This window comes from Oryzias melastigma, linkage group LG11 (genome assembly GCF_002922805.2).
Source record: "Oryzias melastigma strain HK-1 linkage group LG11, ASM292280v2, whole genome shotgun sequence".
Taxonomy (NCBI): domain Eukaryota; kingdom Metazoa; phylum Chordata; class Actinopteri; order Beloniformes; family Adrianichthyidae; genus Oryzias; species Oryzias melastigma.
In genome coordinates, this window is record NC_050522.1 from 8350001 (window position 1) to 8373663 (window position 23663).

The 23663-nt window shown below is 36.8% G+C and overlaps 1 protein-coding gene across 1 annotated transcript in view; it reads left to right on the forward strand.

Moving 5' to 3' along the window:
* Positions 1-23663, forward strand: part of kcnh8 (potassium voltage-gated channel, subfamily H (eag-related), member 8) — a 90925-nt gene that overhangs the window by 31004 nt on the left and 36258 nt on the right. The window contains exons 2-7 of the mRNA XM_024293420.2: positions 2466-2699; positions 6925-7056; positions 9469-9596; positions 11573-11810; positions 11906-12063; positions 21683-21887. Coding sequence (XP_024149188.1) covers positions 2466-2699; positions 6925-7056; positions 9469-9596; positions 11573-11810; positions 11906-12063; positions 21683-21887 — 1095 coding nt within the window. The remainder of the gene's footprint in view (positions 1-2465; positions 2700-6924; positions 7057-9468; positions 9597-11572; positions 11811-11905; positions 12064-21682; positions 21888-23663) is intronic.

The following is a 23663-nucleotide window of genomic DNA, read 5'->3' on the forward strand; positions in this document are numbered from 1 at the left end:
GTAGTATTACTACTATGATATGACAGTGCTACTATACTATTACTATACTATTTCTGCTTGAGTATTACTACTGTAATACTAATATGCTATACTATTATACTATTACTATAGTATTACTATTATATTTTTTTGCTGCTTTGCTATTCTTATAGTATCAATACTATAATATGATGCTATTATACTATTACTATGCTACTGCTAAAGTATTACTACTATAGTATACTGTTGCAATAGTATTACTATATTGTGCTATCATATTATGCTACTGCTATAGTATTGCTACTATATTATTACTATACTGTGCTATCATACTATGCTACTGCTAAAGTATTACTACTATAGTATACTATTGCTATAGTATTGCTAATATAATATTACTATACTGTGATATGTCACTCTGCTACTGCTATAGTACTGCTTCTATAATATTATTGTACTGTGTTGCTATACTATTACTATACAAAAACTGCTATATTGTTACTCGTACAATATGAATATACTGCTATACAATTGCTATGGTATTGCTACTAATCTGTTATACTATTCTATTACTAAACCACTACTAAAATATTACTATTATAGTATACTACTGCTATAGTAATGCTACTATACTATTACTATACTTCAGAGCGCCAATTGGTCTGACCAGCCATCTACACACCCACAGAGGCCAACCCACCCACCCTCAGGATGACTAGATGGTCTTCATCGATCCCGATGGACGAACAACATACTGTGATGTGTTACTCTGCTACTGCTATAGTACTGCTTCTATAATATTATTTTACTATGTTGCTATACTATTACTATACAAATACTGCTATAGTGTTACTCGTATAATATTAATATGCTGCTATACAATTGTTATAGTATTGCTACTAATCTGTTGTACTATTCTATTACTATACTAGTGCTATAGTACTAATACTTTGCTATACTACCATTGCTATAGTACTACTACTATAATACCACTATACTACTATATTGCTTCTATGCAATACGAATACTTTTATAGTATTACTACTATACTATTACGTAACTGTACTATTTTAGTGATACTATACTATACTACTACTTACCCTATGTGTGCAGAATTTGAATGCAGTAACTAAGAAGCCAAAGTGCGCTCCTCACTAATGACTACATTTGATATTTGGACACCATCAAGCAGCATTACTAGAACCATAATGCATATAATCATTGTTAACCTTGAAAATACTTCTCAATACATTTACCACAATCATGACAATGGCATGATCAATTTTCATGACATTTTTTCAGGTGGCCACATGAATCACAAAGGAACTACAAGACATTTGTGCTCCCTTTAAGAAACAACCAGTCCTCTCTGTGACCCTCTGTGGGTCTAGACGACCCCAAAGCCCACAGCACGTGACCACGGCTAAGGCTCTACAGCGTTGCTGTAGAGAACAGATCTCCGCAGCTGCTGATATCCCTTTGGAGAGTGTCACAGTTGTATCAAGAATACGGATCTATTCAGAATTAAACATTACTGTGCTGCCTTTTAAACATTTCTGTCTATGAATCAACACACCTTTTGGCCCATCTTTGTTTCCACTAAATGCTGCATCTTTTGCTTTTGACAAACTATCCGTGCATGAATCCAAACCAAAAAGCTTAACAAGAAAATGAACAATGTACCTTGAGTTCTTTGTTGTCTCTAAATGTCAGTTATAGTCTGTAAAATGTAACGTTGAAAAAGAAAATCTTTATAGGCATTTTGAATACATTTAAAGTCCTTTCACAAACCATTTTGGAGATTTCCCTTTAACTCTTTCTTTCTTTGACCCCATTTCCAGAGGTATTAATCACATTCCAAAGCTTGTGCTTGGTCACAAGCTCCAGGTAATAAGAGACAGAATGAGATTGCACATCTCCTTTGGGACAGGGCGAGGAGCCCCGTTATCTGAGAGAATCTGAAAGAAGACTTATTCTTTTTATCCAAGAGAACCATTTCAAGTGGGTTGTGCGTCTAAAATCTCTTCTGGGTTCTTTACAGTGGAGCTGTTTTAGGCACTGCAAACAGCCTTGGGATACATACGTACTTGAGAATCTGACCGATTTATGAAAAAAGATATACCCTTCCATTTGTATTTTTAAGACTTTAAGAGCATCTATCAGTCAAGAAATGTAAAATGGGAGAAGCTTTAAAGCCAAACAGTTTAAATGTTTATTTCTTCAGAAGTTCTGACTGTCCTACCTCTGACACTTGTTTTCTCCACCACTTTAGCTCATTTTGATAAAATGAGTTGAAAGGATGCCTATTGGGATAAATTGTGGAAGAGAAATAGCTTTTCCTCAAATATATTTAGCTAAAAACTGTAATTTTACTGGTGAAAGTATCTGATAATGAAAACTTATATTTAAACAAACAGGTGCTAGAAAAATAGACGTTTAAAATGGACAATAACACTAAAAACTCACTTCTTGTGCTTCGTCTGCAGACAGTAACTTCATCCTGGCCAATGCTCAGGTGTCAAAGGGATTTCCCATCGTCTACTGCTCGGATGGCTTCTGCGAGCTCACAGGCTTCTCCAGGGCTGAGGTCATGCAGAAGAGCTGTGCCTGTAAGTTCCTGTACGGACCCGAGACCAGTGAAAGCATCATTCTCAGCATTGATGAAGCCCTGGAGGAGCGCAAAGAGTTTAAAGATGAGATCATGTTCTACTCAAAGACAGGTAAAGCACAAAACACTTCTTTATTTTTGTTTGTTTTTATCAAGACAAACCTCTTTGCCAGATTGGTGCTTCAACCACAGTGAGAGATTCTATGAGAAAATGTGCAGACAAAGTCATTTTCATGCACAATTTCACTTTTTATATTGTAATAAATTAGTTCTCTGCGACTATTTCTGGGGGAAACTCCATTTAAATTGGCATATGGGCCACTGCATAGAGGAAATAATTACCAGAGGAAAGGATATAAAACTTATTTTATTGATCTGTGCTCATTAAACGGTGATTAAACAAATCCATCAGTGAAAAATGTCCTCCACTTGTTATTTAACTCTGAGACTCGTTAAAGTTTAATAGCTGTCAGCTAATAGCCGCGTAACCCTGTCTCCATCAGTTTGGCTGAGCCCACTTGTGGTATGGAGTGTGCCATAATGATTAGGAAGCCGGCCGGTGAATAAAAGGGGCAAAAAATAACAAGCACATCAAGACATCAAAGGAAAGATGCCTTGACTTGAGATGATAAAGTATTGATTTAGCTTTCCTAAATTATTTTTTAATGTCATTTTAACCCCTATTGATGAAAATACAATCCAAATTGACTTTATTGTACTTAAAAGCAAAAACATACTCATATTTTTTTCTTTTGTTTTTTAATCGCTGGAGTTAAATTAGGCCTCTCTGATCTCAAATGGGCTGCACCACTAAATATATATATATATATATATATATATATATATATATGCCTGTGTTTCTTTTCCTTTGCTTCCCCTAGTGGCGGAATTGCGCGTTGCAGCCATTTCTTTAAATATCCATCTCATCACAGGAATTGGCTAAGACTGTGGCTCCGGAGCCACATGTGGCACTTTGATCTCCATTCATGGTTAAGGAAAAATAAAAATTAGTTTCTATTTTAAATTAAAATAGAGATGCAGCTTAACAAAGTCCCACCAAAACATTTTGACAGATTTTTCTGAGGCTTTTACCACCAAAAATCAGTTGGAGAATAGTGTACGGCCAGAATTCATACTTGGGTAAACATCGGATTATGAGGCAAATTTCCTATCGTTAAAAAAATGTAAGCATTTTAAGAGTTCCTCGTGGTCTAAAAAATACAGTATGGGTCACTTAGTTCTGATTTGTGAATTTCTGGCCGAGGTGCACCAACAATTGTTAAAATAAAATGTGTTTTTTTTTCTTTTGTTTTCACTGCCAACATGACACTACAAACATTTGCTGCATTAACATCAACAAATATAATACAGGGTGTCTTATTTTGAAAGGATGTTGAGCAAACCATCGACAAGAATTATTAACGATTTCATACAAAATATATATATATATATATTTATGCTTTGTATTTATGTTTAAGTTATACCAAAAACGTATGTTTATCATAATTGCTGCAGTAACACAAAATAAGTTAAAGTCTTATTTTTCTTAAAGGAGACTCTGTGGCTCCTTCTGGATTGTAGTCAGTAAGAAATGGACCTGAATGGCTCTTTGAGTGTTGAAGGTTGCAGACACACAAAACTAGAGGGACCTCTACTCTTTGGGAAAAAGATGTTGTTTTCCATTTTGGCCAGTACTTTAGTCTTGGAACTCCCACATTTGTGCTTCAGTGGTCTAAAACCAAATCCACAAAACTCAGTCACCTCTCCAATCACTTTGATCTATTTTAGCCAAAATGTATGTAAAAAAGTTATTTTCTAGTTTCTAGTTTCATTAGAAATTTCCCCTCTAGTTGTTGGTGAAACTGTCTGCCTTAATTTCCCATCATCCCTTTGTGTACACTCTTTCCTGCTAGCTTACAGCCCCTCACAACTCAAAGCTAACATTAGCGCTGCAACTAAAATGGTGACCAATACTGGAGCTATCCAGCCGTACAGGTTTGATCCCGATTCTAGCTCAGATGAGGAAAACAAAGACGTTAATGGATCTATTTGTCTACAAGTGGATGCATCAGCAGAGAACTTTGTGGCCCACTCATTCCATGAAACAACTACAAGCTTTTTAAAATGCGTTTTTTTTTCATCTGCTCCTGACTCCCAATTATTTTCATAAAGAAATACTCAAAAACGTTAAGCTTAATTTACCTAATATATGTTCTTAACCACAGGAAAAACACTACAAGAACTTGTTAAAAACAACAAAAAACACTATTTTCTTTGAAGTAGGTTTTGAAGAAAATTCCAAACATTACATTTTTCACAAGGGAAACTTGTGTAGAGAATATATTTATCGGCTAAACCATCACTGGGAGCTGGATCTATAACAGAGGATGATAGCTGAAGGCTCTAAAAATAGATAGTAAACAAACTGTGTGATACACCATTCAGATTTACAGCTTTTCCTTTGATTGATTGAAGTAGATTTAGCAGGCAGCTCAGTTCAGATGCACGCACATATGTTTGATAACACCCTCACAGATGCAACTCTCCCTCTCCGACATCTCACATCACACTCAGTCGTCTCTGTTTTTGTCTATCCCCAGCTTTTGTGTCTCTTTCATTCAAATAGGTCTCTGTTCGGTCTTGCTTTCAGTTTTTGCCAAACACAACGACGGCTCTGATGCTGCCAGTTCCTGCTGGCTTTCACCCCTGCTCAGCCCTTTGGTTACATTATCTCCCCCTTTTTTCTCTTGCCGTCTGTCACAGCGGAGTCCTGAAAAGTAAACAAGGCTGATTGACTCAGTTTGTCCTCCGTCTGTCTGCCTGAGAACGGAGCGCGCTGCATGCTCGCAATCAGGAATGCTCCTCTTCACTCTGGGTGCCTGATAGTGGCATCTTGCTTCTCAGCCGTTCAGCTGTTCACTCACACATGCACTCATGCGGAGACGAAAACACTGAGATTGAGTTACCAACAGGCAATGGGAAGCTTAGAGAGTGGAGGTGATGGAAGGAAACTCCATGGGAAATCCCTCTTGATCAACAATCCATTTAGTGGGTTGCGAGCCTTCATCACGAGACTATATATGCTGCAGACTAAACTGTTTACTTATAATCTATTTAAAGACCCACTCTGATGAACATGGTGTTTGTGTTGTTTTTAATGTCTTCTTGTGACATTTTTCTGATGGTGGAGAAAAATAATTAAGCTTAAAATTGCATTTCTTAGTATTTCTGAATTTAAATCGCTGTGAATCAGGAGCAGACAAAAAATACCATTTGAAAAACTTGTAGGGGTGATGTAGAAAACACAATGTGTAAATAAATGCCTCAAAAAGAGTTGCCTAATCACCTATTATTACACACTCATTCACAGAGGCCAATAGATTATTTTTTAAAAGCACATTTTACCAAAAAAAGCAATCTAAACTCAAGAGGGAGCTATGGAAAAAATAACATCCTGCCTAAAATCTAAATGTGCAAATTAACGAAAAATGTAACTTAATTAAATTGCATCCTACCCAGATGTGGCAAACGCTTGCAAAGAAATGCTGCTTATGTCTTAATCTCTTGTCATGCCGGTGTTTCTTTTCCTTTACTCCCCCTAGAGGTGGAATTGTGCATTGCGGTCATTTATTTAAGAATCATAACTCGTCACAGGAATAGGCTAGAAAGGGGTAATTGAGAACAGCAAGATGGAAAGCCTTTACAAATAAAGAGATTCCAAAATCTGTTTATGTTAAAAGAAAAAAAAAGTAAAATACGTAATTCGGGGGCTCAAGATTTTATCTAAAACTATTTATTTTGTTATTTTTACATGCTTAAAGAAGCTTGTATTGATGATTTCTTAGTTTTTGTCATTAATGATACTAATATTGACTCAAACATTGGGATGGGAACAATTATGTGGCTAAGTCTTTTTGTATGGGGCAGAGGCCCTTGTGGGTCCCCCTTAGCTCCGCCCCTGACAGAGGTCTAAATTCATGCTGCAGTTAAAAAGATTAAAAAAAAAATCTTACTGTTACTCAGTTTAGATATAGTCATCCATACAAATTCACGCACAGATGTGTTGCCTAAAAGTTTTTATTTAAAAGGAATCAAGACTTCAAAGATTGTTCTTCCCTTGTAGTGCTTGAGGATTGGTTAGCTGGGTCTGTTTTAAAGCTTTTGCTTTCCCTCCTCCCCTCGTGACTTCTAAGGGTTAGAAAGTCCAGTGAGGAGTTGAGGGATCGATGGAACCGTTCATTCACTCCTAAACAAAGCAAAAACATATAATGCATAAATTCTTAATCAACTCAAAAAGTTGTGTTTGATGACTTTAAAACGACTCTTTGTACTTTCAGCTGTGCTGTTCTGGTGCCTGCTGGACATTGTTCCAATTAAAAACGAGAAGGGAGACGTGGTGCTCTTTCTGGCTTCCTTTAAGGACATAACTGACACCAAAGCCAAACCCATCCACGAGGACCGGAGGGAAGGTAAGACTAACCATAACTATGTGTTATCTTTTCTCTAAGTCAGATGTAAAATTAACTCAAAGAAAGATTAAATTTACAATGAGAATCAGAGAACTTTGCAAAAATAGTATGCGGGGCATAAAAGATACTTTGCACTTGAGATTTTGGCATCGGAATCTTAAACATCATAATTTTGTTTTAAACCAGAGATTAGTTTTAGACATTCACCAGTAATCTTTATGACACATCAAATATGTCAAATGTAGAATGAGTTAGTTTTGTACAAAAATGTTCTTGTGGTCCGAAAGGATGTGAAGAAATTTAGCTACAGCTTTTGCCTTAGTCACAACTGGATTTTCAGGTGGATATAGGGTTTCTACTGGGCATGGACTAGTACAAGAGTCAAACGGCTCTTCTCAAAATAAGTATTTCTTTGGATTGTTGACCTCTGTTGATTCTGCATAAATTAAATTAAAACATAATGTGTTGGTTGGTTGGTTGGTGGATTGGTGGGTTGGGTGGTTGGTTGGTTGGTGGGTTGCATTGGTTGGTTGATGGGGTGGTTGATTGGTTGGTTGGTAGATTGGTTGGCTGGTTCTGCATGGTAAAAATGAGCAGATATGTACATTGCATGCAGTTTGCCCTCAGAAGTTATAATCAAGGTCGTAGACCGCTCAGTGAGCTCGTAGTGCAGAAATGTTCTCTAGTATTTGGGTATGCTGCAGCGACAGGTCCTAGTTAACACTTACATAACACATACGGGTAAGTAAGGGTGAAGAAGGCGAGACACAGGCTTTTTTATTTTTTTTTTCCCACCCAAACCCTTAGTTAGTGCCGTTCAAGTGAGTGGTACAATCTCTCAAAATGTCCCTTTCTGGTCCCTCATGTGTCTTGTGTGTAGATTGCCTGTTAGAAATGAAAAAGAAATAGACAGCCAGAGTGTATTTTGCTTGGGAGTCACTTACACCTGTACACCCAATGTGTGCAGCCTTTGCGCATTTTGGAGTGTTGCGTAAAGGGCACCCTACCATAGCAGTCCCTGTATATCATAAGCATGTGTAGGTTAAACATTATCCTTAAAAATACTTATCAATACACTTACCACATGCACCACAATGGTCGCTCCATTTTTATGACGCTGCACCCCTCCTGCACCCTGGATGGGCCCAGGCAATCCAACAATGTTGAGACATAAGAACTATTTTCATCCAATCAGCCAGAGATCAGTCTGACACAACAAATTAGTAAAATTAGTTTGTTTTGTTTGAGTTCCTTCATTGGTTGTAAGACTCATAAAAAAGTTATTTTGGTCCAAACTTTAGTTACAGATTAGAATGTCCTTACTCCTGATATGACCCACAATGACTCTTTTCCATCCATCCATCCATCCATCCATCCTAAAGTGCAGTACACCCTTCACAGGTCATCAGTCTGTCACAGGTCAAAGACTCTCTTTTGCTGGATATTAGCAGTAAATCATGAGAGAATCCAACGTGTGAGGTGAACTATTTCAGAGTTCTCTCTTTCCTTTTTTAGTCATAAAAGTCTCCCCTTTGGTAAAACCATATTCTACACTACATCCCTGCTTTTTAGTGTCCGTCCTCCATTTCTCTCCTCCTCCATCACCTCCATTTCTCATTACACCCTGCTGTTTTTGCAATAACTGTCCATTCTCACATCCCCTGTCTATCCAACAGGTGTCCCCCCCCGCCCACTTTCTCCCATACACAGCTCTCACCTCACCTCACTGGTGCTCTCTTACCCCCCCAAAGAACGGCTGAAAAACCGAAGGGAAATTCATTAGATCTAAAAATAAGCCCGTCTCTATCGCTGCCATTTCCCTGCACTGTTTTATGGATGGAGCCTGTCCGTCCAGCTTGTGGGGTTCATGCGGGTATGTTTTCCAGAGGACACTCAGAAGGAGTTTTCACTTCCACTCCCCGAATGTGTTACTACCTTTAACCCCACTTATACCACAAAAATAGGTGCCTTACCTTCAACATGGCCTCAAACTTACTATGAAAACAAAGCTTTAAACTACTGAGTCTGCACTCATCCACTCTAAACAGTCTGCATCAACAATACACGCAAAAAAGCTGCAATCCACAACCACTATACTATCTTAAACTGCCACTCTGTAGCTCTTTTTTGGACACAATACAAAATACTCCCCATTATGTATGACAGAATTATCAAAACCTGCATTTGTACAAAATAGTAGAAGTTTTTCTTTTCATGTTAAAGCAAATGGGGCAGTTTGCTCAAAAATGGTACAATCTTTTTTTTTATTTTTTGCATATCCCCTTTTCCTATTCAGGACAGAACGCATTTCATCAAGCATAATGACTGCTTCAAACGTCAGGAACAAACCTCGGGAGGGGGTAAGGAGTTGTTGATGGGTGTGCACTAACCTGTATTTGTGTGTGCTTACAGAGCGGCGGCGTGGCAGGGTGAAAACAGGCTCTCCCTTCAGCTCAGCTCGGCTGCGGAGCGGCACTGTTCTCTACCACATCTCTGGTCACCTGCACAGCAGGGAAAAGAGCAAGATTAAACTCAACAAGGTATTACCTCACTCCACAGACGGGGGGGTGCAGGATATCACCCAGTGGTTCCAATCCGGCTGAACAGTGAGAAAAAATATAATGTATGACTGACAATATCAATAGCAAAAAGGGAGACAAATAACAATCCTAATTGGTTTGCATAATCCACTGCAGTGACTAAAACAAAAATGTGGAAAAGCTGGTCATTAAAAACACACATGGTAAAAGAAAATGAAATGAATAAATCTTTGACCCAATCCTTATTGTTTATTTCTTCCTACCCCTAAATTTCGCCCTCCAAACGGGGAGTTATGAAAAAATAGTGTCTCAGAACGTTGTTTTCAGTCATGACGTCACCAATAGGCGCCAGCTAGCTAGCTTTAGCGCGGAGCATTCAGCACTCGAATATACATAACAACAGCGGTTTTATGACTCTAAAAAGGTCGTTCTACAACAAAAAGTCATTACTTACATTTAAACCTCTCTGCTTTAGAGCACACCCACGTTAAAGAAAGCGTTTCTACTCAGTGGCACAGCGCGACGTGATTTACACTCTTGACGTGACTTACACTCGTGATGTATGGCTTTACATCACTCCACTTTGAGGGTGGGATCTTAAAAAAATATTTCGGGTCGAATGACACTTCCACTACAACTACCCTCACAAGTGGAGGGGTACGGAGAAAGGGAGAATTCAGATTGGGCCTTAATATTTCTGTTTTTTTTTTTATTTTTGTCATTACAAGAAGGCAAAGTTAGCATAACATTAAGGTTCATATCAGTTTAAAAAGTAATATTTTAGAAAAGAAGCAGATTAGCAATTTAACACGAACAGATGGATTGTTTTTGACAAAATAATCTAAAATTTATCTTCGTAAAAAGAATGAGAAGAGGTTGAGAGGCAACTTTAAAGGGTAACCAAACAGGGAAGTTGGAGGCTGACTCCACCCACAGCCAAAATGTGAAAATCCACTCAGAGGGGTGGGACTTGGGAACAGGACTGTTATCATTACTGGAGCTGCAGATCATGACATGAGACTTCTGAAACTCACAGGGTTTGACCAATCGCAAAATTCAACTGTAATACCTCAATTCAACCTGTAGGGGGCAGCACATAGAAGGTTTTGACTATGTTTTCAAGTTTATTTTAATTTGTCAAAAATTTGGCAATGACCAACAGAGAGCACTTTTAAAGCTCGATTTATAGAGGTCAACAGAGAAAAAAAGTTAATTTAGGGTTTGGTTACAATTTAAGCACAGAAAATCATTAAACATTTTTACAGTTTTTAAGGCAACAAGTACAACATTTTGCTAAATTTGTCATCAATTAGTGCCTAATTTATTAAATTGATTTTTTTTAACAAGCAGTGGACAAATATCAAATGTTGGTAATCTAAATAAAATCAATACCTGTACGTCTTTGAAAATAAAAGTTAATTTTAACTGAAAATCAGATTTCAAATCAACATAGTAATATTTCTAAAATAAATCTTTTTGCATTTGAATAATTGCATGGAAAAAAAACAAACATTTATTTTGATTTAGTGGTTGATTAGTTTAAGTGTTAATTTATTCTATTTTACTGTGTTTTTAAAATAAATGTGGAGAGAAATGGGCCTTGAAAAAGAGATCTAATCTCAATGTGATTTCCTGGTATAATAAACGTTGAATAAAATAAATAAATAAATAAATAATCACTCCATGTTTACAAGCTACTATTAATAAATTAATTTTATCCTCAGACACTTAGGAAAGTTCAAAATCATAATTAAATGATTCATAAAAGCTTTTTAAAAGCCAAGTAACTTTTTTCCAATCTTTATTTAATTCAGTTCTCTTCGTTTTCTAAGGAATTAAAGCTAATTTAGATTTTCAACTTAGAGCCCCCTAAAGTGTGTTCTCTTTCGTCTGAATTCAATCATCAGAAGATAAATGAACATTGTTTGCTTTGTTTATTTTTTAAAATAGGTTACTTTTTAATTTTTCTTGTCCAGAATGTGTTTGGTGACCCACCTGCTCTACCTGAGTATAAGGTCGCCGATGCCAAGAAGTCCAAATTCATCCTTCTACACTACAGCACTTTTAAAGCGGGGTGGGACTGGCTGATTCTGCTCGCCACCTTCTATGTGGCTGTGACGGTTCCCTATAACGTCTGCTTCATTGGTGATGATGATGACCTGACACGCAGCACGACTGTGAGCGATATTGCTGTGGAGATACTTTTCATTATAGGTAAGTTCACATAGTAAACAGTTTACTTAGATGGAAGAAATTGACTCTGTGATAAAAACCTTAAAATGAATAGTTTTTTTTTTCTTTTCTTTCAGATATTATTTTTAATTTTCGCACTACTTTTGTCAGCAAGTCCGGTCAGGTAATCTTTGACGCTCGTCAGATATGCATCCATTACCTGACCACATGGTTTATCATCGATCTGGTGGCTGCGTTGCCTTTTGATCTGCTCTATGCTGTCAGAGTGAGCGTGGTAAGTAGACTTGATATTTCTTTAAAATAGTTATTTAGCTTAGACTGCAAAGGAGAGATGCAGGAGGGATTTTTTAAATAAAAATAACTAGAAATCTAACACATTCCCATAAAAAAAAGAAAAATCTACTCTACAGTTTTAATGATGGTCTAATGCCAAATGGCATTGTGTAAATCATTGCATTATTATTTTTAATTTTTTTTAACCTTTTTTAATAAAAAATTCACGAACTCTGAAAGAAACATGCATTATAAATCCAAAGAAACTTTTATTTTTAAAATATGGTTCCCAGCATTTTTAGGCCATAGATTGGTTTAAATTAGACAATATTTTCATGGACTGGTCCAAACAAGGCCAAAATTTTTATTTTTAAGCTTCCAGTGTCTGAAAATCTACTGCACATTCAAACTAAAATGCTAATACAAGAAATTTTATTAAAAAAATCGAAAAGTATCAACAGATTTTTTTTTCAATTCAATTCAACGAAACAAAGTTATCCATTTGTAGAAGTCATCTCTGATTGGAAAAAAAATCCATAAATAAAAATATCCCATGATTTTTTTCCATTTTAACACTCAATCCACACTCCGATTATCTTTCAGGACAAAATGATTAATCATAATTTGTCTTTACACAAATCCTCATTCATTGGGTATTTTTTTTTTTTTTTATTACAAAGACAAATTTTCTGTGCTAAAGTTTCTCAATAGATGTACCTAATTCTGAAGGAAAAATCTCAAATGTCCCTTCTAAGTTTCCACAAATCAGTAACTTAATTTAATTGATTGTTCATTCTCCATAATGTTTGTAATGATGAAGATTTTTCTTTTGCCATCAAAGTGGAGGCTAACAATCGGAAGCTAGCTTCAGTGACATCCAACTTTTAAGGTGTGATGGACAAATAAAGCTAAATAAAATGACACAACCATCCAAAAACTGGTATTTTCTAAATATAATATAAATGTGAATCCACTGTGTCTCCAACTTAATTATCTGCCTGTGTGAAACAGTCAAGAGTCTGTTGCTGCGTATTAGCATGTAGCACATTCTGCTACTTGAGAACTGTCTCAATAATTCTGTATGTCGAGGAAGATTCCTGGTTTTGTCTCTAAACATCAGCTTTATTGTTCTTTGAAGTCAAAGACTCTTCTCCAATTTCCTCACTGGCTTTTTTCTCCCTGAAAACAGTTTCTAAAATCATTTTAATGCTTGTTTTTTGTTAGCTTTGGGCTACTAGCTCAGTAATCCAGGTAGCCATGCAGCTAGCAGCTTTAAGTCACGTGACCAAGATTGATTTTGTGAACAGAATCTGTCAATAAAACTTCCTTCACGATGAGAAAACAAACTAAACTAAAATAGTTGGTGAAAGTTTTTCTTTTTTTTTCCATCTACGGCTCGGTACCAAGTGACCCACAGACCGGAGGTTGGGGACCACTGATCTAAAAAAAAAAAAATGTCTCAATGTGTTTATTCAGCTAGAGAACTGTTTAATAAAGCAGATCTGCTCAATAGTTCAACTAAGCTTACCAAGTGTTGCTTTTTTTTTGTCTTTAAAGGAAAAGCAAAACAGTGTTGTTCTTTACAGAGCAGCAAGCATAAGAACAATCATCTGGATTGTTTCCAGAGCCCCAGTGTGGCTTTCATTTGTTGTGTGGATTCCACATTCAGTACAAAACAATCAGGCCCGTATCATTAAAATCTTTCTCTCTTCGAGGCCTCATAAGAACAGTTGTGAGGAAGAAAAAGTATAGATCTCAAGCAATTAGGAAGACTTTCTTGACATTTTCCTGTTTGAATGATACAACCAATCGTAAGACTACACTATAGGGAGTCTCTGATTGATTCTATCATGAAAGTTTCTGTTGTCTGGTTCCTAATTTAGTACAAAAAAAAGAATACTCTGTTCGATGGACTATTAGACCGGAGCACACAAACATTCAGTCTAACATATTAAAGGAACTGGACTATTTACAAGCGAGTCATATAAGTGTACTAATGTCTGAAACACTTTCCTACCAGAGAGTTGAAAAACTGTTTTTTTTATTCCTACAATGTATGCATCAATAGAAAGAGGGACCATCTGGTTTGTTATTATATGGTTTGTTACAGTTATAAAAGCCAATCTCTGTGATTGTGTGGGAGTGTATTTGTGCTCACTGCATCATTGTGAGGGCAACTTGCACATCTGTGAAGATATTATTAAAAGTAAGGAGCAAAACTTTTCTACACAAAAAAAAACTGTATAAAGAATGTGCTTTTAACCACTTTTATGTAAAATATAAATATTGTTAAGTTTAATGTTGTTATGTCCGCAATGGGCAAACCTGCCTCAAGTCTAGGGGAAAAGTACAAAGTAAGAGTAAATGGAACAATATTGAGAGAGAGTAAAATATTGAAAGTTATTTAAGGTTTAATTTGATTTATTCTGGAATAAAAATCCTGCCTGTTTTTTATTCATAGTAATGTTAAAAAGTTAACTTTTTAAAGTTTTAAAATTAAGTTTTAGAGTGTTCAATAAATGTTAATCCTGTTCGGCCCACAAACTGCGACTGAGTTTGATGCAGGCATTACAAGGACTTTTGTGGGTAGAAAAATGTAAAACAATATGATTAATAATGGGAACTAATAAACAAAATGTATTGGAATTCATTATTTTTGTCAAAAGATTTCCACAGTCAATGAAAAAACATCCTAAAAATGTTGTTTTTGATCCAAAAAATTGTTTAAATGAAATTCTAAAATTTTGTCTAGGAAATGTTGACCTACAATTATAAAACCCATAAACTTAATATTAGGGGTGTAGGGAAAATTGATTCAGCGATGTATCGCAATATTTTGTTTGGTGATATTTGTATTGATTTAAAATGCTGAGAAGATGACATTGAATTAATTATTTATGAGCCTCATTTAGTGTCTTACTTTTAATTCCCATCAGTTTTTACTTGGTATGGGTACCAAAAAGTGAAAAATTGTTCTAGTACAGTTTTATATATTGTGATATGTATCGTATCACGAGACATTGAGATATGCATTGTATCACTTGACTCTTACCAATACACACCCCTAGTTAATATACAAAAACAACATTTTTTTCCTGTCTATTGAAGGATAAAGGTGGGAGCTGTGACAGGCTGCCCCAGGCAAAGACACCAGTTTGGTTCCAAAGTCTATAAATGGAAATACCAGGGATTCCCAGTGGATCAGGCTTTAGGCATAGGCCTATTGGGCCATAGATTCTTCACAGTCACTAGGGAGAGGTAGAATGGCTGGTATAATTGCAGCACGTTCTGCTTGATACCCCCTCTGAGGACGGAGCATTCAGAAAGTCTGCTTCCAGGGCAGAAACCATCGTTCACCAAAATGAGCCGGGAGGCCTCAGCAGTGGCCGTCCCTTATGTCTTTAGTCATACGTCTCTGTCAATTTTGTCTTTCTGGCAAGCTTAATAGTGTTTCAGGGGACACTTCCTCTCTTGTTTGGAGTCTTGGATGATTCTTAGGGTTACCATCTTTTAGTCTGAGCTAAATTATGTCTTAAAAGATTTCAAACCTTTGACTGAATGACCATAAAACATACATTCTTTAAAAAAACACACATTTTTGACTATTTTTTTATGTTTTAGCCAGTGTAAGTCTTTGCACGCACTTGATTTGGAAGTCTTCTTGGTGTAATAGCATTTATATTTATTGACCGACCAGTGCCAGTAAAATAAATAAAAATAAACTTGACCTGTCATGTTGTTGTGATGCAGTTGTTGGCTAAAGGCATTGCTGCAGGCAGAGAAATAATTGCCACTTCTGCTACATTACAGCCTTTCTATTTTACATGCTGCTTTAAAAGCGTAAAAGAAGGATACGATCATTTAGCCAAATGCCCATTTCACACCTGATAAGCAGAGGAAATAAAACCACAATAGATGTAAGAGGATAAAAAGAGGCAGCAGGAGCTGGCCCTTTTTGTTTTGGAGGAATGGGATCTGGCAAAGTCTGCTTTCTCCATAGGTGGGATGTGGAAGGGAGAGAGGGTGGGGGGGTGATATATGCTGGAGAGAAGATGGAGCTTCTTCTCCCCAGGGCTCAGTAGGCGGCTTCATTACCCCGCGTGCTGCACCAAGTCTTTATTTCTCATAGCAAGGGTGTGCAAAAGCCACCATAAAGCATGTTGGAGATGTGTGCAAAAGCGTCTCTGCTGTATCCACAAATCTGCCCGCCCCAACACCACCCGCTCTACTGTCCTTTACTGTTACAGGATAGTCACGAACGCGTGCATGGACATTTTTATAACTTTAAAAAACATTAGAAGATTGTTATCTGGTCAAAATTGTGTTTTTTTAAACATGTTCTTGTGGGATTTTTATGATTATGGGAACAAACAAAATCAAACTTGCATTTCTGAGTATTTCTTTATTCGAGTTGTTGTGAATCAGGAGCAGACGGAAAAATGCTGTTGGAAAAAGATGTGACGGTTTACCGATGTATCTAGTTGTAGACGAATAGATCCATGTACTGTATCCTCTGGCTCAAAACTGTACGGCTGGATAGCTCCAATATTGCTCAGATTTTTGTTACACCGATATGGAGAGAAAATAGACTCACCCGGATTTGTGTATGCTCCTGATTTGAGTACATGACTTTGCATTTTTGTGTGTGTAATTCTTGATTTGTGTGTAACTTTGGATCTGTGTGCGTCCGTTAGTCTTACTTTGTGTATACTTTTGGATTCTTGTTTATGTAATTCTTGGTTTGTTCATAATTTTGCATTTGTTTGAGGAATTCTTGAATTTTTGTAACCTTGGATTTGTGCGTCTGATATTCTTAATTTGTGTGTAACTTTGGATTTGTGTGTGTGTAATTCTTGATTTGAGTGCATGATTTTGGATTTTTGTGTGCGTAATTCTTGATTTGTGTGTAACTTTGGAGTTGTGCGTGCTTAATTCTTGATTTGTGCGTAATTCTTGATTTTTTGTGTAACTTTGGATTTTTGTACGTCCGTTAGTCTTAATTTGTGTATAACTGTGGATTCTTGTGTATGTAATTCCTGGTTTGTTCATAACTTTGCATTTGTTTGCGTAATTCTTGATTTTGTGTAACCTTGGATTTATGCGTCTGATTTTCTTAATTTGTGTGTAACTTCGGATTTGTGTGTGTGTAATTCTTGATTTGTAACTCATACAATAGATTTTGTGCATAAATTAAAAAAGTACAAAATTCATAAAAACACAAAATTCTATTTACACATGCACAAATTTAAATTTCAACACTTCAAAACTAACTACACACACTAATCTATAAGAATTATGCACGAATCGCTTCTTACGCACACACAAAACCACATTAACGCACAAATATGAGGTGAGACTCTTTTCACATCACCATGAGACATCTATGATCAAAATGTGTTGCATGAGTTAAAAATCAAGAATTACACACGCACAAATCGGGGTGAGTCTTTTTTCTCTCCATACACCGGGGATGTTAGGTTGGGGGCTTTAAGCTAGAGGGAGAACATGTGAACAGAGAGCTCTCAGTAATGATGGGCGGGGTTACTCTGTACCAATGGTCCCATCCACAACTCACAGGTGAATTTCTGATTAACTTCTACCACTCTGCAGAAACTATGTTCTGTAGTTTCACAGATTTTTTAATTTGGCTAAAAATAACATTATCATAACTAAAACACAACTAGGAACGTTTTGAAAATAGATCAAAAGAGGCTCAGATTGGTGCTTTACACTTTGTGAATGAGTGCAATGGCCTGAAGAAGCGAGGTGAGGGAGTTTGTGCGTTGAGGAAACAGTAAAGAGGACCTGGAGTACAAAGTTGTGAGTTTAAGGAGGTCAGCAGTGCTGCATGGGCTTTGACCTGAGCTTCTTCACCAACAAAAAGAATGAATACGGTAAAAATACATGTAGAAATAGAGGATTTGACATTAGAAACCAACAAAGCAAACAAACACTTCTGTCTTGATTGGTCTAATTTGAGTTCCTGTATTTAAGAGCCCTTCATTAGTACATCTTTCTACACATAAAGAAATTCCAACACATTTAAGAGACCATTTTTAACAACTAGAACTTCTTACTGTTTAATTCCATGTTAGTTGTGTTGCCTTGGAGCTACCAACATCTGGTCTATACAGGAAATATCTGTGACTATCAATTTTCTTTTAAATATGGACAGTAAGGTAGAGGAAAAACAACATCCCTCATACAAAGCCAGTTGTTTTTTACTGTTTCACCAACTCTGCAGTAAGCAGGTAAAATAAATGTATTTGTGTTTCAGGATTGAGGACTCTGTGGGTTATTTTCAAGGACAGCCAGGAGGCTTGTCAGACAGCTCCGTGGCTGTACAGAACTGAGTCGGCAGACAGTAGCTGGTCTGGCTGTTTGAGGAGTACTCCACAGTAATATTCCTCACAGCAGTTTATTCTGTGTGATAGGCCATGAGATCTCTGAAAGCAGGGCAGGCAGACTGGACTCCATTGTGTCCAACAAAATGTTGCTGCAAATAGCTGCCAGGACCTGAAGCACACGCAAGCGCGCACACGAATTCAGACTTCTAGAGTTTCTTTTTGAAGAAGTCAAAGCCTCGACTGTAGCCTTTGGCCTGAGGGTTTCTAGTTACTGATAGAGGGAAAGGGAAGGACGTCATTTTTCATCAAAGTGGAAATTTATTCTCCAATTGTTACATTCAGTTATGCAATAGTATGTGTTTCATAGTTGTTGTTGTTTATTTTTTTTTTTCAAAAAAATGTTTTTTAAATCATATTGTTGGGTTCATTTTTCTGTAAATTAACAGTTGCATTGGTAATCTTAATCTACGATTTTTAAAGACCCACTCCAGAAATCTTTTTATCAATTTAAAGAGCGTTCCCATTGGTCTTATAATTAAGATATTGCCTTTTTTAGCCAAAATAAAAATAAATTAAGTTGTTTTTATAGGACATAGTTTCTTCAATTTACCTCCGAGTTGTGGCGAAGAGCTACCCGGCCCCCCTTTCCATCACCCATTGCTGAGCTATCTGTTTACACTCTATCCTGCTAGCGTACAGCCAATCACATCACCAGCTTAGGATCACAAGTGCAACAAAAATGGCGACCAGACGTACAGTTTTGAGCCAGATTCCAGCTCTGACAAAGAAAACGAAGACGAAGAGGAAATATTTGTCTACAAGTGGATGCTTAAGCTACAATGAGCAACATTTACACTGTACATGTGTTGCTCATTCATTAATGCACTATATAGTTGTGCACATACACCAGACAAGCAAAGAACAGCAGGGAGGGGATTCTTCTTCTTTTGTTTTTTTTTATACTGTTTACTAGCGTTTTCCACCACCTGCAATAGGTAGAGGTTTGGTGCAAAAAGTCAAAGTAGTGCAAATTCCACAAATCTTGCTCCAGGCTTTTTCCTTCACAGCTCTGTAAGGGATAATACCCGACGAAGTGTGCGTTATGAGAAATTAATGCACGACGCGGAGGCCTAAACCGTCCGACGCGATCATTTTATTTCATTGTTATTAATGGCCTGTTGTTATCTCTTTCTAACTTGTATAATTTTGACAAAATATATTTTTATGTACAGTAAAATATTGAAAGTTATTTATGTAGATTTATTCTGGAATAATATTTCTGCCAGTTTTTATTTATAGTAATGCTAAAAAGTTACATTTTTAAAGTTTTAAAAATTTAGTTTTTGTGTTTTCAATAAATGTTTATCCTGTTCGGCCTGCGACCTAAGGTGTGTTTTGGATTTTGGCCCCTTGGGTTAAATGAAAGACATGGTGTCTTGGCTGGGCATAAACTGCAAATATTCCTTTGTGATCATGTTAACAACGGTCGGCACCTCTGTGTTTTTAATAAAAATGTTACTCACATATCTACCAAATCCAAGTTTTTGAGTGTTTTTTGTGATTTAGTGGTCAAAAGTTCAACTAGTTTAACTTCCGTTGTTAGATGCATGGACACCTGTTTTTTAAGTAGAGCCTAAGACTGAAAATAAAAACTGACGTAGCAACACGAGAACACGAGAGTTCTAAACACAGAATCCCAAAACGAGGGTTTCTGTCAGGAACCAACACTTTGTCTCCCCCTTTGGTTCTCTCCAGTATCTGGATGTCTCCACCTGACTCTTATCAGTCAGTCAGTATTTAAGCACTGCAGTGCTTACAGCTCAACACTGTTGATTCACATTCAGTGTGAAGTCTTGTTTGTGCCACTCAGCCTGCATACCGAGCATTTCATCTTAACTTGATCTCCTGTTCACCTGATCCTGCTTCAACTTTGATTCTGCTTGTTTGCCGCCTGCCCCAACCCTTGGCTGGACACTGACCATTCTGGTTTCTCTCTGATGCTCTCATGCTTGTTGCTGACTTCTGCCCACCTGTCCTTGACTTTCAGCTGTGTTCATAAACCTGCTGCACTTGGAACCAGCCGTCTGCCTGTTCTGCGACAGTCTACGTGTGTGATTTGTGTCCGCTTAAATGCAAGTCAAGGTGTGAACCTTCAGAAGCCAGAGGAGCAGGGAGCTTGTTGCCCGCCCAAATACGTCACAAAAAAACACTCTTTTTACATGCTATGTTTTATATTTACGCCTGTAATACAATTTTAAGCTTAATATTCTTTAAATATTTCCTCTTTTATCAAAAAAAAAAAAAATTGGCACAATAAAACCCAGGCCGTGAAAGTTAACGTGTTAACGCATGCAATTAATCAGACAGAATTAACGAGTTAATATTCATTAACGCCCTCAGGCGTCCTGATGTGCAGCTGTGAGATCAGTGTAATAAAACTGTAAAAAATAAATTACATTTTTTTTATATTCTGCAATTGAGACTTTATTAAATTAAAGAGATAAAACTGCATTTATTTGTAGTTTTTGGACAAAAGCGATCTTTTATTTTAATAAATGTGGCAGAAGATGATCGTCGATCACATAGTTTCAGCGCAGAGTGAAAAATCTGCTGTGGTGGGCGGAGCCTAACTGAGCTGTCTGTTATTAGAAATCCAACAACGAGGAAACCAGATCATTATTTTATTTTAGGATGGGTACTAAAATTAATTTTCCTACAATACCAAGCACCTGCATCGTCTAAAAATTGCGAAAAACGGCAGTTCACCGCAAAACTTCCGCCCGCTGCTGTAATAAGAGACGAGCAGTTCAGAGTGGACAGACACCCCTCCACCTGTGAACAGATTCCACCTGATTTGATCCAGCTGAATCAAACTTCTCCCAAAAAAAACAAACAATTTTATTATTTTTCACAAACACAATGAGGACATTTTTTGAGAAAAAAGAAAAAAAAGTCGTATTTCTGGTAGCTGAGGTTCCAAAGGGTTAAAAATAAATGTTCTAAATTAACAATTTTGCGTGTGATTTCATATTGTGAGTATTTTCAGATAAGTGGCTGGCAAATACTGTTCCTAAAAAAAAAATAAATAAATAAAAAAAAATTAATTGCGATTAATTTTTCCAGGTTTGCAATTAATTAGTTACACTTATTAATCGATTTCCACCCTTAAATAAAACAACTTTTGCATCTAAATGGGTGTTTAATACAATACCATTGTCAGTATTGTTTTCATTTTCTAGTAGTCATGTTTTCCTGTTCGCTGCTGTTTCCCAGGTGTCCGTGGTGCACCTGTTAAAAACCGTGCGCCTGCTCCGTCTGCTCCGACTCCTGCAGAAGATGGACCGATACTCGCAGCACAGCACCGTCGTCCTGACTCTGCTCATGTCCATGTTTGCCCTCCTGGCCCACTGGATGGCCTGCATCTGGTATATCATTGGCAAGATGGAGATAGAGGCCAACAGCTACAACTGGGATATTGGTGAGTCGAGAGAAAACGACGCCAGTCGTTATTTTTAATCTGGGAACACCTGTGACCTTCCTGTATGGTAAAACTAACTCGATTTGTTGTTTGTTGGCCTTGTTCCTTTAAGCACAGCAGGTGTTCTGCTGCAAACAGAAGTAATTCAGCAGACGACTGTGGTATAATACAGTGGGAAGTATCAGACAGGCAAGAAAAATATGTGAAAAGGGGAAGAAGAAAATCGAAGCAAACACAAAATCTTTATCATACTGTAACTTTTCAACCGTTATCACAATCATCATAATTCCAGCAGATTCTGAAGGAGAAAAGCGGCGCATGCCGCTTTTCTCCTTCAGAATCTGCTGGAATTATGATGATTGTGATAACAATTATAATTACAGTAAATAAAAGAACAAACATTGGAGCTCCCATGTTAATTGTTAAAAAGTGTTATATTTTGTCAAATTAGATTCAAAAACTGCCACATTAATCTATTATTTTTAGGATAATCCCACTTGCTTGATGTGAATGTGACTGTACTGACCAAAAGGTTAAGTAGATGCAGCATTTGTCTATCATATGATGAGAACGCTGATATCTGATTGCTATAAATGAGCTTTTTTTAATTGTTGCTTAGGGCTGGGTTGATCAAATCGATAAATCAATTTAAATCAATCTAAGCTTAATAGATCAATAATTTATCCATACAAAATAGAGATTGATCTAACACCTAAAGCTAAAGTTCGCTAGCTTGATGCTAATGTTTATTGTGATTAAAAATAGAGATCGATTTAGCACATAAAGCTAAAGCTTGATGCTAACGTTTAATGGAATTTGCCATAGGACGGCTAATGCTAACGCTCGGTTGACGTAAACATACATTACTGACTAAATAAACTCACAGGGATGATTTTTCCAAACTCTTTGAAGGAAGTAGTTTTTAAATAAACCATTTGTGGTCTAAAACATAGTTTTTGCTCATTCTTTGCTTAAAAGTGTACTGCTATAACGCGAGCTCCACCTAGTGGCCAAACTGAAGCGCCCTCCAGGAGAAGCAGAACAATGTTTACAATGTTAAAGATCTGAACATTTTTGTTAGAACTTCTCCTTTTAAAAAAACATGTAACACTGTATGATATTAACAATCTTATTATTTCACTAATATGTTACAGTATGTGTAATGTATCAGATTAATACAAATATATTCAAAGCATATATATGGATTATGAATTAATTTCTAAACAATGAGTAAACTCAAAATTGAATTGAGTGGATTGAAAGAATCGAAAAAGAAAAAAAAATTAGAATCGAAAAGATCCAGGCTCTGGTGAAAACAATAGAATCAATTCTGGAAATGATTCGATATCCAGCCCTATTGTTTCCTTACTCCTGAAATTGTAGACAAACAACTACGACTCCTTTCTACAATCTTTGCCTTTCATTGTCATAAAACAGCAGGCTGACACAGGATCAATGTTTTGTGTCCTAATTATTCATTTCTGATGCTGAGGTGAGTTTTGAAGCCTAGCAGCCATGAGGTGTTTCCATCCAATTACCATTCATCAGTGTCTGCAAGAGACTCATGGGATAAACTTCATGTCTCCACTCAGTGTTGACTGGGTATAAGCTCCTGCTACCAAGCATCTGCTCTGAAATCGGTGTTGAAACTGCTCCTCTGGGTGTAGCATGAGGGAGAGACAAACACAATTTCCAAAACTATGAAAAATGTCTGGTAAAGTCACAATTAAAGAGATTCTTAAAAACTTCACTCATTCACTCACCCCGATGAATCTT